This window comes from Eubalaena glacialis, chromosome X (assembly GCF_028564815.1).
Source record: "Eubalaena glacialis isolate mEubGla1 chromosome X, mEubGla1.1.hap2.+ XY, whole genome shotgun sequence".
Taxonomy (NCBI): domain Eukaryota; kingdom Metazoa; phylum Chordata; class Mammalia; order Artiodactyla; family Balaenidae; genus Eubalaena; species Eubalaena glacialis.
In genome coordinates this window covers 49,258,258-49,276,498 of record NC_083736.1, presented here as the reverse complement: position 1 = coordinate 49,276,498, position 18,241 = coordinate 49,258,258, and the positions used below count along the sequence as shown (strand labels likewise).

Genomic DNA, 18,241 nt, shown 5'->3' with positions numbered 1-18,241 from the left:
ATATTAATTAATATTATTTTGATTATATAGTAATTTAAATAGATTAATTTAATCTAATATTATTAGATTAATATATCTAATTATTAATATATTACTGAATGGAAAAGCAACCAGAAAATTAGACATCATTCTAAATTCTTCCTTACCCATCCCCTCATAGCTAATTTCTGAGATTCTACCTCTTAAATTTCTCTCAGATCTATTCCTTTTTCTTCCCTCTCCATCTCCACTGCTATGACCTTAGTAGTTCTACACACACACACACACACACACAGAGAATTCCGTCTTTGCTTATGCTGCTTTCTCTGCATGACATACTATCCCTGATCCTCTTTATCTGGCTCACTGTTACTCACCCCTTAGGCTTTAGCTAGGCATCACTTCCTCTAGGCAGATCATGGCTGGGTCAGATGCCTTGTCCCAACATCTGTGTGCCCACATTCTAACTCATCAGAGCCTGTATCACACACGCTATTTTGCATTCCTCTGTCTACCCTGTTTTTTTCTGAAAACCCAGTGAAGACAGGAACCAATCTCTGTCTCCAGCACTACTCCAGAGCCTGAAATGGAGTAGGTATCCAATAAATGTTTACACCACATGTGGGCCAGAAACAAACAATAACTGAACAATTATGATGAACTGTTGCTTGCATGTATTTTATAACAAATATATGTGACATGTATAACAATGCTGTATATCCCTTTTCTAAATATGTGTGTCTCTGTACATCTACAGTTAAGCATATATGTATTATGTATACACAAACATACTTCTCTGTATTTATCTAGCAGGCAATCAGTTTAACCTACCTACACACAAGTTATCTACATCTGTGGTGAAGCTTTTACTTTAGTGTCTAACCTGAGGTCAGTGTACCTATAGTGCAGGTGAGAAAATGGAGAGGAAACACCTTCTCAAAAAGCTCATGGAAAAACCTGACTCTAAAGAGAGACTGCCATGTCACGAGGGTCAGATGAAATATTTACCAAATTTTTCTTCTTCATTTCATCTCCAATATACATATTGGCCATCACACCCTCACCTCTTGCCTAGACTAATGCAGCCATCTCCATACTGGTATGCATTCTCATTCTCGCCTTCTTCTCACCTAGTCTCCACACATGACCAGAGTGGTCTTTTTTTTTAAGAAAATGTGAATCACATTCAGGCCACTCTTCCTTGACTTAGACCACATCAATGGCTTCCCATTTTTAGGGCAGCATCCAAATCCCTCAACATGGACTATAAAGCCCTATAAGCTGTCTTCCTTTCCAACCTCATCTCCCTTCTCTCCATACCTCACACTCATTGTCCCAGACTCTCTGCTATTTTTCCTCAGTTCCCTAAACATGTCATGCTCTCTTCTCACCTCTGGGCTTTCACATGAACTGTTCCCTATTTCTCGAATTAAAATTATTCCCTCACCCCAGCCCATTTTGCCTGCTTCTTGTCTCATCTCCAGCTTCCTCTAGGAAGCTTTCCTTCTAAATCTTCCACCACTGTCTTGTCAAGAGTACCCTCACCTTCTGAGACTCTATAGTCCCTTGTACTTCCCCTCTCACAAACTTTTGTCACATGCAATGCAATGTCTTATTCACAGTCTGCCTTTGGGCTCCATGAGAGTAAATACCTTGTCTGTTCTAGCCTTCACTGGATCCCCAAGACACAGAACAGTGTTTAGTGCAAGAAATGTTTGTTGAATTAATTAGGTTCCCCATATGAGCCAGAGTAGAGGCAATCCAGGGGATAAGCCTAGAGTCAAGCGTCACCACCCACCAGGAAATCCATCCCCCTCCATCTCACCGCATCAATCTCATTCAGGGCCTTCCACTGCTCATAGGGAACACCCAGGGCTTCAGCTGTCTGGATAGTCCTCTTCATGTGGCTGGTCCACACCTTCAAGGAGCTGATGCCCTGGGACTGAATGAAGTTGGCCAGGGCATAGGCATACTGGGGAGTAGGGGTGCAAAAGAGGAGAGCAGGGGAGAAAGAGAGATGAAAGAAGACAGGGTGACCATGAGAAGAATTTCAGATCTGCCACAAATAATGGAGTGATGATGAACAAGCAAAAGTAGAGTTTAAATAGTCCCAATTTATAAAAAGTCATACTCTTGTCCATGTGACTAAGGACCAAGGGAATAGAGAAGAATATGTGTATTTATGTGTGTATATGTGCATATGTGTGTGTGTGTGTGTGTTCACTGATGTTTGCTCACAGAACCCCCTACTTGATTGTTCATTCATTCAAACAGCCCACCTCTAACATTTGTGGAGCCTGGGACAAAAGTACAAATGGAAGCACTCCACTCATAGTCTACTTCCCTCCTTTTCCCATTTCTGCTCCATCCTGCACTCCTAGGTGCCTTGAGTACACGTTTATGGATAATCCAGTCACAGGAACAAGTTCTGTCCATACCATATCTCCACCAATCTCCATGACACACAAACAGTAACCCCTTGGCCACCCCTTTGCCTAGGGGTGAACACTTCTGTGACGTGGCCTTTTCTCAGGTGAATAGACTCTGGGATGTGCCCGTGTAGGTAATGGAAGCAGACTCTGGGCAGGAAATTCTAGTGTTCTGGGTACTCTGAGTGTGGTCTGGAAGTGTATGGGGGTGGGATGTGGGGTACATTTCTCTTTGACCCTGTGAATTCTCATTGTTTGAGCAGGGGAGCTGGTACCCAGGTTCTAAGGGCATTCAAACATTTACTGAGTGTGTGTGGCCATGTGCTGGGTACTGGGGTGTCCTGTTATTAAGACATGGCCAGTCCAGTGAGGGAAACAGGGACAGCACCAAAAGGAACCACTTTTAGGTTTGTGGGAGCCCAGATGAGCAAGTGGTTCGCTTTTCTTCTGCATATAGGCATGTTATTCATCACAGATGGTGTGTGAGGAACATCTGCACAAATGTACAGATACAGGCACACATTTTTATGTACAAATATAGGCATTGTGTACACACATTCTAATTATGGATTATGAGTCAGCAGTCAGTGTGCTCTGGTGGAAGGAGTGCTGACTGGGAGACAGACGATGGGGGTTATGCCTGTGTGGCCTGGGACATGTCCCTGGCCGTCTCTGGCCTCATATCTCCTGCCTATAAAATGCAAACAGCATTAGCTCACTCAGCCTGGTCTCTGTGAGTGTCACGTTGGATAGTGGACGGGGAGCACCCAGAGCGCTCCCTGGCACATAGTAAGTGAGAGCTACTGTGATTGGTGGTGGGTGACAGTTGATGGGAAAGTGCTTTGTAAACAATGCATGGTGCACTGTGCCCTTTATCATGAAGGTTGGGGCCAGGCGTGTGCATGTACATGCGCACACTTGTGTTCAAGGAGGCATGTTGGGTGGAGATGGCCACGTGTCCAAACTGGGTGCTAAATTGTGCAGGCAAAGCCACGGACAGCCCTAACCAAGAGATCCCTGGCTGTAGGTGGTGCCACGGGCTAGGGTGGCTCCTCCAGTGATCTCTGACTCTGCGAGAGAGGCGAGAGTCAGAGGTCAGAGTCTACCTCGAGGGGAGGCTACCAGTCTGAAGGTAACAAAAAATGATCCAGGAGGACCAGGTCTTCCGGTGCGATGCCTTGCCTGTGACACTGCCAGCTCTGCAGTGGGGGAGGCTGAGGAGCAAGCATGAAGGCCTGGTTTTCAGTCTTGGCTCTGTCCTTTACTGGCTGTGTGACCAGGGGCCACTCTCTGTTCCTGTGTGGGCCTCAGCCTCCTCATCCATAAATCAGTGACGGTAATGGCCACCCCACAGAGCTGTTGTGAAGATTAAATGAGGCCACACATGTGGAAGCAGATGGTGCCATGAATGTGCAGAGGTGTCCAATAAAAGAGGACACTCCCTCCCTCCTGCACCTCATTTTCCCACTTGTTCCACCCCAAGCCATCCTCCCAGCAAGAACAATAACTGTGTTAACAAGCCCAGGGACAGGGCCAAACATGGGAAAATGTGTCTCTTTAATTGGCCAGCACCCATAATGTGCAGCTCACTATTCTCAGCTACAAAGAAGAGACTCCCACCGTGAGGGTCAGAGATGGGCCAGAACTGGGGGGGATGGAGCCCAGGTGACCTGTCTAGGAGGGCAGGAAAGGACAGGGGAGGGCTTCCTGGACCAGCTCATGGAGCAGGAGATGGGTCCTGGAAGGGGTGGAGGAGGGAGGGCAGAAAAGAAGCGATAACTGGTGGGGGACAAGTGCTGACCCTGTGATGACCTGTAGTGGGGGTTTGGGGGAGTAGCATCAGCCCTGAGTAATGGACGAGAAGACGGATTCAAAGGTGGGGCACTTTAAGGCAGCTATCTGTGCAAATGATGGTCACCAGCTGACAGAGGGGACAGAGGAGGACAGCCTCGGTGGGGAAACTGCACAAGCAAAAGCACAGAGTTGTGAGAAAGATGAGGGGACCAGTCAGGCAAGAGAGAGGGTGCTTATTGTAATGGGGCTGGAGGAGCAGCCAGATCTGGGAAGGCCTGGAGCACCAGGACCAAGCCATCGGACTTGCAGATGCTGTTGGCACTTGGGAGTTATTCAATGGGTCAAAACTGAGTGGCTGATGGGGTGGAAGAGCAAGAGTGACCAGAACCTGCCTTTATGCTGCCACTGAGTACCCCCATCCTCAGGACCCAGGCAGCAGCCACCCCACCAACCCGCAGCCCACCTGGACCAGCTCAGCCAACACCTCTGAGTGCATGGGGCCATCCCTACCTGCTTGCCCCGAGCTGAGAGGCCAGAGTCACCTCCGATGCGGCCTCTGAGGTTGAGTTCACTCTCACCGTGCCGGCATAGGTAGATGGAGCGGGGTGTGACGTGGATGTTCATGAGATAGTAGACTGTGCGGCTCTGGATGTGGTCCTGCACTCGGTTCACCATGTAGCGTGTGCCCACGTCGAAGATCTTGATGTAGGACAGGTGGCTGGGCCAGCCCAAGCAGGAGCAAGGGCAGCTCAGGGGCTGATGGTGGAGAGGCTGATCCCAAGAGAAAGCCCCAACCACACACCCTGCCTTCAAGCCTCCTCCATAACCCAGCTCTCACCTACCTTTCCTCTAACAAGGTGCTATGCCTTGCCCTGTTCTGGGTACCTGTTCTAGAGACTTGGTTCCTGGCCACTCTGAGGAGCTCACTGCCTGCTACCATCTCCTTTTGTCTCCTTTCCTCAATCTCAGTTTGAGCCAGACTGTCTTTTTACTTTCACTCCTCACACTTCAGGCATCTAGGGTTCTCTCTTTTGTGGTTCACACTGCTGACATACTCAGAGAGAAACAGTAATCCTTTGTGTCCCTGACTGTCTCCAACATCTCACAGGCCACTTGCATTTGCTGACCATTTTGTGTGTGTGTGTGCATCTGGCAAGGGTGGGGGCTTCAAAGTGCATAAATCCTCATAACCATCCTAGGAAGCAGAGATTATTATCGCTGATAGGTGAGGAAACTGAAACACAGAGAGAGGAATTGATTTGCCTAATGTCAAACTCTCCAACCATCTCATCTATGACTCTCAGAACCTAAGTAGAAAATATCTGATGTAGCCTTGTTGCCTTATTCCTGGCACTAGGTCCTGAGTGGCTCTAGGAGAACTTCCAAATTCCGTAGCTTAGTCTGACATTCTAGGTGCCTTCATACACTGGTCCTGCTTTGCCTCACCTCAGTGTTCCATGTCCATGCTCATAACTTCTCAGTTTCATTCTAGCCTTAATATTTTTGCTGAAATATTCTCTGTACTCCTCTACTTTTATTCAGATTTAACTAGGCCATTACAAGGTACTGTTCTCTTTCCTTGAAAAGATGTTATTTGCCTGATTTCCAAAGTTGAACTCCTATGCATCCATCCTTCAAGAACCAGTACATTCACTCTCTTTAGACAGTTTTCTTTGAGCCCAGGATCATGTGAAGTCATTTAAATGTACTTCACATCAAAAGTATTATAGTAGCTAATGCTTACCCCCATCATGTGTAATTTAAAATAAAAATTATAAGCTATATTATAACATGAAGAAGTTCTACTGAGTTCTGGTTATATTTTTTTCTGTTTTGACTACCTTGATGCTGTTTTTGAAATACAAACTATTAAAAGCTTTCAAGAATATTTTTTCTTATTTTTGGTGGACTCTACCTTGCTGGTGCCCTAAACGCATGTCTAGTCTACCTACTGGGTAAACATGCTCTTCCAGACCTTTTCCTCCAAGTTGGACTGGGTCCCCTCTTCTGTGTTCCCCCACCCCACTTGCTTTACCATCCCCACAATTCTGGTCAACTGCATACTCATTGTCTTCCTCAACCAAGTGGGCATTCTATCAGAACAGAGATAGATAGCCCTTCCCTCTTTGGGTTCCTAGGGCACAGCTTAGGGGTGGGCCTTGATGCATGGATTGTAAATGTCTGTTGATGGAAAAACGATTAGATAAAGCCAACTTTCAGAATCAGTTGTCTTCAGACCCAAACTGATTCATCAAACACCGAGTACCTGCAGCAGTCTAGGCCAAAGGCTAGGGGCTTTCTCAATGTTGTTCTTTCATTTTAGCTCCCCTCCTTCAAACTTCTTCCACCATATGCTACTATTCATACAGTGCCTTTGTGGAAATTTGAAAAAGTTTCCCCCACTCCAGTACACGTGTCTTGGTGAGAAAAGTAAGTGTACCCGTGACCTGGCACAGTGAACAATATTCACAATTGTACACAAGGTCCTGCCCCTTGCCCTGAGTGTCTAAGCCTCATGTGACACTTTTTATGATATAGGGATGTGGGAGGAGGATAACCATGATGGAAGTTTGAAGACAAGAATTTGAGTATATATTCTGCTACTCACTCATTGTGTGGCCTCAGGTAAGCCCTTGCCCTGCCCTGGGTCTGTTTCCCCATCTAAGAAGTGAGGCAGTAACAATGCTCACCTCTGGGGACTTTGGTTGGACAAAGTTGGAATGATGCTCTTTAAACATCTTAGGGTGGTGATGACTGTTAGCAGCCTCCTTATACTTGTTACTTGGAACCCAAAGGGTCTGAGTGACCAGGGTCTCTTCTCATCACAATCCATTTTGAAAGAAAGTGAGGTTCTGGGTACACCCTACATCTAAAACTCACATCTTCCCTGTACTGCCAGCTAACACCTCTCCAATCTTTAGTTGGTATTATGAATGAAAGTTTCATATTTTTCATGTATCTTCCCATATGTCAAAGCACTATGGAAGCTACCTGAAGATAGAACCTACCTCTCTTTCCCTTATTTACACCCCCGATGTACACCATAGCCCAAAGAATCCAAATACTTATTGATTGAAGGTGCATGCATGTTGTGAAAACAGACATGATTAAGAAACAGAATATGTGGTTAGAATCCTAGCTCTACACCCTGACTTGTGGTGGAAGCTTGAGCAAGTGGTTTCAGCTCTCTAAGATGCAATTTCCTCTTCTTGAAAATTTATGATCATAAGACTTATTTCAGCCTCCTTAACAGGGATGCCGAGGGGATTCAATGAAACAAAAAAGGTGAACATGTTTGGAAACTGAAATGTCATCCATGTGTGAAGAATACTTTTGAAAACATAATAGCAACAACCACAGGAGAGAGGCATTTCCCCCCCTGAGATCAGGGTCCTAATATGTCCATATTGTTCAGGAAAACACTACTTCAAGCCTATTATGAACACCTTACACATCAAGGAATCACCACCTCATGGATAATTAGAGCTGGGAGGACCCTTGAAGACAAATCAAGTACAGTTTCCTGATGTTACAAATAAAGTTGAGGCCCAGAGAAGGAAGGAATTCCTCCAGGTCCTACAGGACATCAAAACCGGACTAAGGATCCTGACCTTTACTTTGGGGTTCTGGGTTCTTACCTGTCTAGTTCATCATCCAAGGGTTGGTAGTTGACCTCATAGCACTCGATTCTCTTTAGAAAGTCTTCCAGAACCTTTTCATGGTCACAGTCTATGTAATCAGGGCTGCCAAGTTTCACTTGCTGGAAGAAGGGAGAAAGACGGAAGAACCACGGGAGACAGAGACTCTGACAGTGCCCTTGGGAAGAGCCCTTAGAGATCACTGAGTACAACATTCCTCATCATAAAGATGAGGAAGTTGAGACTTGGAGAAAGGGTCTTGCCCAAGTTTACAAAATCAGTCATTTGAAGAGAATCTGAACTGTGTTAACTCCTCATTCCTTATCCGTGTGTGCTCAAACAAGGTCTGTTACATTATATTCAGTTCACACACTGTTTAAGAGAAACATTTATAAGTGGCCTGGAAATTGTGGTGTGAGAAATGGTTGAAGAAGAGGAACAGGAGATCTTGGCCGGGGGTCATAATGGCTTACATATATTGAGTGTTTACTGGGATAACATGGCATATATTGGCTTTAGATTTCTGAGGGACTGGCAACTCCTAATCCCTTAATATATCTACCTTCTCCACCCACATTCCCCATCTCAGTGAATGTCACTATCATCTACTCAAGTCACCTGAGCCTAAAATGAATCTGGGAGTCATCCTAGATGTGTCTCTTTCTATCATCCCCTACCTCTTAGAAGGTACCAAATCTTCCCCACTGTATCTTCTAAATATCTCTCCAACTGGCCTCCATTCTCTCTTTCCTGGATTCTCACTCTAGCTTTGTGACTGGTTACTCTGTCTATAGTCTAGTTACTTTCCCATACTAGCAGCCAGAAGGATATTTCTAACATGCACATCTGAATATGGAATTCCTCTGCTTGAAACCCTTCACCATTTCCTCACATCTTTTAGGACAAAGTATGAAATATTTTAGCAGGTGACTCATGGCTTGTTATGATTGGGCCCCAAATGATTTCTTCATCCTCCTCTCCCATTGCTCCTCTAGACCTCCACACACTTTGCTTTAGACAACCTAAGCTATTTCTAGTTCCCCATAGATGCCATACTTAGTATATGCTATCCCCCTATTTTCCATTCTTTACTTGCCAAATTCCTATGCATTCTTCAAGATGCAGGTCAGCTATTACCTTCATTGAGAAGCCTTCCCATGCAAGGTTAGGTCCTCAACACTGTGCTGCCACAGCCTCCTTTGTTTCTTCATCTCATCACTGATCTCACAGAATTATGTCTATAAAATTGTCAGTCTCCCTCACTAGATTGTGAGCTCAGGGGCCAGGCTCTTCTCTATCTATTTCTGTCTCTAGTACCCAGAATGGTTCAGCCCAGGTGTATGTATTCAATTAATGTTTAATCAACAAATGGATGGATAGGTGGATGGATGAAAAGGAAAGAGAGGACTTGGACATATTCTATGCCTCAAGAGGCAAAATTAGGACCAATGAGTGGAAATTACAGGGAGGCAGATTTCAGCTTGATTGGACTGCACTTAATGAAGGGAATGAGCTTCCACACTGGAGGTACAAAAAGAAAATCTGCACTAACAATTAGCTAAGATTTCAAGTTTCTGATGAAGTGTTGAAGGATGTGACCTTTAAGGTCTCCTCTGTCCCTAAGATACAGTAATTTAATGAAATAGGGAACAATAAAATGTAGTGAGTGATCTAAATCTAGACCACATGCCTAGAAACTGTAGAAAAGAGCAGTGATAGCTCTGATATGAATTGTGGGGCAGAAAAAAGAGCTTTCAAGGCAGACATCCAGGCTTGAGGTCCAGTCCCAGTTCTACCTCTTCCTGGCTGTATGAACCCTTGACAACTTACTTCTCCTCTTGGAACCTTAGTTTCCTCTCCAATACTTAAAGGAATTTCACAGAATCATTGTATGCCAGGGTGGTCAGGGAATACTTCCTATAGGAAGTGGGAGGAGAAGCTCAGGGAAGAATACCTCCTTTAACTGCACAGAGGTATTTCTAGGTATGATCCAAACCTGAGACAAAATAAGAAGGAAAGGTGACTGGTGCTCCTTACCCTGATGTTTTCTGCAATGACGTCAGGGTCATTACAAATGGACTCGATGAAAAAGACCTATAAAAGAAACAGAAGAAAGATTTCCAGCAAGGAATTATGTTTGGTAGGAGTCAAACATAGCTTGACCCCTTCTCAATGGCTCTGAGTCATCTTTAGAGGTATCTCTGACAACATAATTTTATACAGTGGTGCTTTCAGGATTCTGAGTTTTATGAGGCAGATTGGCCCTGAATTGTAGTGGTTCTCTCTCCTCTTTCCTCATACCCACCCCCACAGTGTCAGCTTGTCAGCAATTATCTTCCATTGCCTAAAGTGGCACCTCTTCTTTCCTGTTCTGTTCTGTTTTGCTGCTTCTAACTGTGATCTGGAAAGCCCTACAACTAAATTAAAATGCTGACCCTATGATCGCTGATTTGACATCTCTGCATCCCCTGGTTTGCCTTTCTTTGGTGTTTGTTAAATGAGTAGGCTCTAGGTAAGAGTTGGAGAGTTACTCTACCTTGTAACCATGTTCTTTAGCAAACTGCAGAATCAGTGACCGTCGTTCTCTGGTAGTGTTGGTGGCATCAAAAACCTAGAGGCATACGATGAGATTGGTTTGCTCTGAATCTGGCTCTGATGGAATGCCTACTCTTTGACCATCCCTGTGCTAAGTGGAGGGCTTCCAGAAGGGGATAAAACTTGAACAGGGTTTTGAAGGATTTGGAAATGGCTTATATCAATTTCTCAAGCACTCATTGAGCCCTCACTGCCTGCCCAGAAATGTAGCAGACTCTGTAGACATAATAAAGCAAGAGGAAAATGGTGGGGTTTTATTAGGGTTATTTTACAGGTAAAGTAGCTGAGGCTTAGAGGAAGGGTTTGCCTTAACCAACGTCACAGAGAGAAAAACTGTCACAAACTCTGACAAAGCAGAGCTGGAACTGATTCTCTCAACTCCTAGGTGAAGCTTCCTCCTTCCCTATCACTTTGGAGCTCTTTGAAGCCCTTTTAGAATTTGCAAATCCCAAAGGTCTATGAGATTAAATTGATTAAATGTTTAGCTAAATCTCTAGAACTTAAAAATGTTTGTATTGCAGTCAAATTCTAGTGTAGTCCTGCTGAATTCTTGGGGATGGAGTGGTAGTGTATACTGGTTAAGAGTGTAGATTCTGGGGACTTCCCTGGTGGTCCAGTGGTAAAGAATCAGCCTTCCAATGCAGGGGATGCAGATTCGATCCCTGGTCAGGGAACTAAGATCCCACATGCCGCGAGGCAACTAAGCCCATGTGTCACAACTACTGAGCTGGCGTGCCTCAACTAGAGAGACTGCGTGCCACAAACTACAGAGCCCACACTCTCTGGAACCCGCGTGCCACAACTACAGAGCCCATGCACCCTGGAGCCTGTGTGCCACAACTAGAGAAGAGAAAACCCGCATGCCACAATGAGAGAGAAGCCTGTGCACCGCAGTGAATAGCTCATGCACCGCAATGAAAGATCCCGCGTGCTGCAACAAAAGATCCTGCATGCCTCAACGAAGATCTCATGTGCCGCAACTAAGACCTGACACAGCCAATAAACAAACAAACAAACAAACAAACAAATAAATAAATAAATAATTTTTTTTTTAAAAAGAAAGAAAAAAGGAGTGTAGATTCTGGAGCTATACAACCTGTATTCCAGTTCTGGCCTGCCGCCTTGGTAAAATATTTAATTATTTAATCTCTCTGCACGACATTCTTCTGGGCTATAAAACGGAGTATAATAACAATACCTATCTCGTGGGGGAGGGTGGAATTAAATAAATATGTGCAAAATGCTTAGAACAATGTTTAGAACATAGTAAATGCTCAATATATATTAGCTCTTCTCCATCCCAGCAGAAACCTAAGAGAAAATGCAAATTTCTTTACCGCAACATGACCTTCCTCACAGCTGAGATAGTTATGGACATCTTTCAGGGCTGCTAGGGCACATTGCCTGAAAAAGATGAAGAAAGGAACAGAAACAACCATTATACCCAAGATGGGTTCCTCTCTATTTTTCTGCATTATCTTTTGCACTATCTCTCAGATGTCCTACATTAAATTATTCATCTGTTGAATATCTACAAAGGGTGTCCTATATTCTAGGTACTATGACAAGCACAGAGAGGTCACACAGTTGAAAATGGCTCTGTGTAGACATCATAGGTGCAGGTATAAAGTAACATACCCAGGAAAAGTTGACTAATGACAGAGCCATAATATTAAGGGCTCCAAACCTTGAACTAATAGCGCTCAAGCTGAATTGGTTCTTGAACCCAAGAAGAGCCTGAATATATGGTCTGTGAAAGAGAAGGCATTCCTGGCATGTGTAACAGGGCAAGCACAGGTAAGAATGTGGAAATGTATTTATGCTTTTGGCAAAAATCTGTTTAGTGATTACTCTTTGCTGAATTCTATTAAGAGGATATGGATCAAAAAATGAGACCCAGGCTCTGTTCTGGAAGTGCTCAGAGTCTTGTAGAGGAGAGACAACTTGAGGTTGAATGGATAAGACTGGAGTGGGCCAAGCTACTGAGACTCTTATTTTAAATTCTAGGCTAAGTTTCCACTCTCTCTTGTCAGAAGTAGGAAACTGTTAAAAGTTCTTAAGCAGGGGATGGATATGACCAGAAATAAGCTTCGGTTAAGATAGTAGAAGGGCTGTCTTAACCACCCTTTGAGAGTCTAGATGGACTATTCGTTAACCCAAGTTGCTCTGTCCTACTCCCCCATCATTTGAACAAAGGCCTCCCTCAGCCAGGGGGCAGCACAGGTCTTTAAAATATTAGGTACTCACTTCCTGATAAGTAGGGCCTCCATGTTGTCTGGGAGAAAGAATTCGTAGTTCTTGTAGCTCACTGCCTCTCGTCGATACTGGCCTAAATTAAACACTGAAAGCAGGAGCCCTGGTGAAGAGGTTGGGAAGATCCCAGTGGCAAAATAATGTCCTTTCTGGGAGGTAGCTCAGAGGTAAAAGAAGGTATAGTTTGTAGCTATATAATATGTTTACAAAGCTTCATATTATGGCTACCAGCTCATTTACTCCTTACAACAACCCTGAAAAGTAGGAATCATCATTCCCATTTATAAATGAGGAAATCAAGGGAGTAACTCTCATAGTTAATAAGTGGAGAGCTGGGATTCAAACCCAGGACTGTTTGCTTCCAAAGCTGGTGATCTTCCCACTATTCAATTTTATCATAAACTCCAAAACTTTTAATGCCCATAGTATTACTATACATAATTACTGTGTTCTGTACATTACTGCATTGGAAAGATAAAAAAATTGGGACCCAGGGAGTAAAATCAGTCATCAAGGGTCAAACATTGAGTCAGCTGGGGACATAACTAGACTGGGCCTCCTGAAACCTAGTCCAATGTTGTTACATTTTCTGTATCAAGACAGAGAATCTAGATTTATTGCCTTCTTTAGGCCACAGTTTCTCATTTGTAATGGTGAAAAATCAGAGAGGAGGGAAGGAAAGGGGGAAAGAGGGGATAATAGGCAAAGAGGTAATGTAATATTTTCTTCACTCAACCAATAAATAGTTTCTCATGTCTATTCTGTGAATCAGGACATGAGTTCTGGGGTGTCAGAGATGAACCAGATCTGCATGATGGGGCCCCAAGGAGCTCACAATCTAGCATGTAGGAAAGAGAGTAAACAGTAAGCCAGTAAACAGAGAGCTCTCACCCAGTTTGTTAAGTGCTCTGACAGAGCCATGCAAAAGAGCAAGGAGGAAAGAAAGACTAACTAATCTTGGGGTGATCTCAGATGGCTTCTTGGGAAAAACAGCATTTGTACCAGTCTTTATAGGAAGGCAGGCCTTTTATTGGCAGGCATGGGGTGTGGGAGAGGGGAACAAAGACATTCCAGGTAAAGGAAGAGTTTGAGCAAACGTATGGCATTGGCAGGAGTCAGAACATGAGTCATCCACTGTGACTGAGGCCTGTGAGGCTGTCAGGAGCTGACTGTGGAGGGCCTTGAATGATAGGCTAAGGAGCTTGGATTTAAACCTGCAGGCCAAGGGAACCCTTGGTGGCTATAGATATGGTCAGCTTTGCATTTGAAACATGACTCTGAGGGCCTCTGTGCAAGTGGAGCAGGTGGGAAGCAGGTGCATTAGAGCAGCGACCCATCTGCCACCGTCCCATGTGCCCCTATGCTCAGCAGAGGCTCCTCAGAGCCTGCAGTCCTACAAGAACTACTCCTTCTTCCCTTCTCTTCTGCCAGTGTTCTACTCCTCCCACAGGACACACCCAGCTCAAATACACCCTATCTGGAAGCTTTCACTGCCTTCTAGAAGGTGATTTCCTCTGTGAGGCCCCTCAGTACCCTGCTCTGGGATTCTTCAGTGACATGTTGTATTCTTATGCATCCCAGCCAGATGGAGAAATCTTCAAGGACACGTTGTGAATCTCATCCAGTTTTGCATCTCCAGTGCATAGTATGGGTTTTGGCACATGGAAAACCACTGGGGAACTCTTCACCAGTGAATTAGAGAAAGACAAAGTACATGAAGAGAAAGAAGAAATGGGAGAAGGGGAGGAGAATACTTGGAGAGAGGGAAGGAAGGGGGCAGAGAGATAGGGTGTTGGTATGGTCAAGGGAAATAAGAGGAAGAGCGTGGAGGAGAGTACAGGGCCAATGTGGGTTCTTTCTTCTTCCCATCAGTAGCACCAAGTATCAGACCTGCCACAGTGAGTGTCAGGCTTTGGAATCAACCAGATGTGGGTTCATATTCTGGTTCCATCACTTAGTGACCATGTGGCTTTAGATAAGACACGTCACCTCTTGGGCATTAATTTCATCAACTGTGGAATGATGATAATACTAGTCCTTCCTACATGGGTGTTTTAGAACTTAAGAATAGAGTCTGTCATACAGAGTGAAGTAAGTCAGAAAGAGAAAAACAAATACCGTATGCTAACACATATATATGGAATCTAAAAAACAAACAAAAAAAGGTTCTGAAGAACCTAGGGGCAGGACAGGAATAAAGACGCAGACGTATAGAATGGACTTGAGGACACGGGGAGGGGAAAGGGTAAGCTGGGACGAAGTGAGAGAGTAGCATTGACATATATACACTACCAAATATAAAATAGATAGCTAGTGGGAAGCCGCCGCATAGCACAGGGGAATCAGCTCTGTGCTTTGTGACCACCTAGAGGGGTGGGATAGGGAGGGTGGGAAGGAGATGCAAGAGGGAGGGGATATGGGGATATATGTATACTTATAGCTGATTCACTTTGTTTTACAGCAGAAACTAACACAACATTGTAAAGCAACTATACTCCAATAAAGTTAAAAAAAAATAGATGTGAGTTCTTTGAGGGCAGGGATCCAACATCCAACAAGGGCCTTGGCACAACTGTGTGCTCAACAAATAATTACTGACTGAGTGAGTAAGTGATTGCCCAAGAAGAACTGTTTTCCACACTGGGGAGCAGTGCTCCATTCCACAAGAGAGAGAGGCTAAGCACCTGTGTACCAGTGTACCAGTAAAGGAGGAACACAGTCCCAGTAAAAATTTTCAGCTAAGTTGATATACGTTAAAAGCATCAATATAGTCATTGGGGGATAAATAAAAACTTTTGGTAGACTTTCTTACATTTACTGATTTTATTCTGAATTACATATGATGCAGGGGGCACCCTAACTTTTAGAGTTTAGAGACTCTAAATGTCTTAATTTGGTCCTACTTAAGCAATAGAAATTAATATGATTTAGTCCCCTACCCCAGAGCAGCTCCTGGGGAGAGAGACCCAGACACACAACACACTGCAACAACACACTATGTAACTAAGGTTGGCATAGAGGGGTCTGTAGGAAGCATTGGTGTGGGAGCCCAGAGAAACACAGTGCTCCTACGGGGAACAGAGGAATCAAATAGGAATGGGGATACAGGGTGGGGGATAGAGAAATCAAATGGAGAATAGAAAAGAATGATTGCTGAATAAGAGGTAGTAAGCAGAAAAGAGATCACATTGGGGAGAAAGGAAAGCTGGAAGTAGGGAGTGAGGGAGGAGGCTGACAGGCAGGGAAGGAGACCCCTCTGGAGGCAGAAAGAGGCAGGATCACTTCCGGCTGGGGAGGGGGAGCAGATAGGCTCAGACCTAAGGAGAGGCTTGGAGAGAGCGGACACCTTCTGGACAGGAGAGGTGAGCTAAAGTGCCCTGCTTTACTGAAGACCTTGTGGGGGACTCCAGGCTGGGGCTTTGATGTGCTTGACTCCACACACCCCTCAAGTTTAAAGAAAACCTTAACGTTGTGAAGAAATGGTAATGCTAATAAGAATCGTATTATTGGTGTAGAAGTAATAATAAAGGTAATAAAAGTAGTATGTTACTCATAGGGTTTTTTTGAAGTCTTACAAAAATAGAGCTCCTTGAAAACAGATATTTAATCTTTCTAGTTTTCTTATGCTTAGCACCTATCACGGTATTGGGCACAGATTACGTACTTAAGAAATTGTAAAAATTTATGAGGTTAGTGGTGGTGGTGGTGGTGGTGGTGGTGTTGATGGTGGTGGTAGTAGTAGTAGTAGTAGTAGAGCAGCAGCAGCAGCAGTAATAGTATTAGTCCTAATACTGGTAATAATGGTTTGAGACGTTCCTGTACTCATGGTTTTGCCCTTTTGAGGTCAGCTACCTTACTGTATTTTCCATCATTGGCCTATAGAGGGCTGTAGAACAAAGGGTTTCAGGGACATACCTTTAGTTGGTGTTCCTATCCAGTTGAGATATCGTGTGAGCTTCGTGGAGATGTAGGTCTTTCCTCGAGCTGGTAAACCCACCATTATCACCATCGTGGGGGAATTTGTAAACTGGGGTATGGATGCTGGAAGACAAACAGAGCCTCAAATCTTATCCCCAGGTTCACATGATATTCTGGTATCAACTCAGAGATGTAGAATTGGAATGAGCATCTCGCCCACCATTATAACAAGGAAAAAAAAACTGGAAAATTGCAAATTGTCCTCTCTTGAATTCATGAGCAAACTGAGATTGCAGTGCAAAATGCTAACCTAAAATCTGTAGACACAGGCATCTACAGGGAGCAACAGGGCCCAGGTACTTGCTTATCTTTTGCAGATACTACTGAATAATATGTAAAGTCATAAGAAGATACAGCTAAAATTTGTTAATGAATTGCTAAAAGTTGGTTGTGTGTTAGTGTGAGATTGTGAAACCCCTGGGGGCTGCAGACATAGGTGGTTTTGAATCCTCTTGCAGACTTTCCCCCTAGGAACTCCACCAGGTGCTGGCAGGGAAGAATGAGAAGAATCCGCAGAAAGATATCCTATAGTTCTGGTTTGGGGAGGGAAACAGAACAGCATCCATTGCTGAAATTGTGCCCAAAGCATTCTGCCTTCATACACTGCGGAACAAAGGCCTTAACCTTCACAGGGAAAGGCAATAAAACTGTAGTCTGAGCGCACTGGTGGAAATTCACTGCAGCTAGCAGAGAGGAATACCCAACGCCACTAAAACTCTGCCCAGACCAATCTGCTCTATCTCCCCTAGGGAAAACAAGCCTTGCTCTGCAGAAGGAATGGCAATAGGAACTGAGGGCACAGGTGGAAACTCACCACAGGTGAATGAGAAAATTTGAAAAAATGCTCTAACCCAGGAGGGATAGGAATATGTGCTAGGCCCACAGTTATATTTAGAGAAGGGGCAGGAACATTTGGGAAAGTCACACCTCTATGACTCAGGATAAGCCTGCCTAAGACTGAGCCTTAATCAAAATAACATAGTATGTCCCTAGTCCCCTATTCTCCACTACAAGGCCAAAATAAATCAAGTAAAATAATAGCAGACTTTATTTTTAAAGAATGCAAGAGGTAAGTTGCCTCCAGAGAGCAGCACAAAGGGAAGAATCAAGGAAAGAAAAAAACATAGTCTGAAGAGACAAAAAAATCATCAGGACAAGACTCAGTTATGACACGTGTTGGAATTTCTGACAGGCAATTTAAAATAGCTGTGATTAATAGGTTAAATACTTTTCTATACTGGAAAAGTTAGACAACATGCAAGATCAGATAAGATAGCAGCAGGGGATAAAATGTATAAGAAAGAATCATATGTAAATACAAGAGAAAAAACACATTAACAGATCTGAAGAATGCCTTCAGTGTGCTTATTAGTGAACTAGACACAGCTGAGGAATAAGTGAAATTGAAGCTAGAACAATAGAAATTACATAAACTGAAATGCAGAGAAAAAATAAAGGGTAAAAAAAAAAAACAGAACAAAACATCCAAGAGCTTTGGGACACTATCAAGTTAGAATACTAGAAGGAGAAGAGAGAGAGAATGGAGAAAAAAATATTTGAAGAAATAATTGCTGA

The 18,241-nt window shown here is 44.0% G+C and overlaps 1 protein-coding gene across 4 annotated transcripts in view; it reads right to left on the bottom strand.

Moving 5' to 3' along the window:
• The window catches only part of PFKFB1 (6-phosphofructo-2-kinase/fructose-2,6-biphosphatase 1), an 85,696-nt gene that overhangs the window by 10,356 nt on the left and 57,099 nt on the right, over positions 1–18,241 (bottom strand). For 2 of the 4 annotated variants that reach the window (XM_061179485.1, XM_061179484.1), the window contains exons 2-9: positions 16,604–16,729; positions 12,683–12,776; positions 11,773–11,839; positions 10,377–10,451; positions 9,878–9,934; positions 7,841–7,962; positions 4,713–4,920; positions 1,805–1,951 (exon numbers count right to left, since the gene is read on the bottom strand). In XM_061179485.1, the coding sequence (XP_061035468.1) occupies positions 1,805–1,951; positions 4,713–4,920; positions 7,841–7,962; positions 9,878–9,934; positions 10,377–10,451; positions 11,773–11,839; positions 12,683–12,776; positions 16,604–16,729 (896 nt within the window). Of the gene's footprint in view, positions 1–1,804; positions 1,952–4,712; positions 4,921–7,840; positions 7,963–9,877; positions 9,935–10,376; positions 10,452–11,772; positions 11,840–12,682; positions 12,792–16,603; positions 16,730–18,241 lie in introns of all 4 variants that reach the window. The other 2 variants (XM_061179483.1, XM_061179487.1) reach the window with 2 other exon arrangements.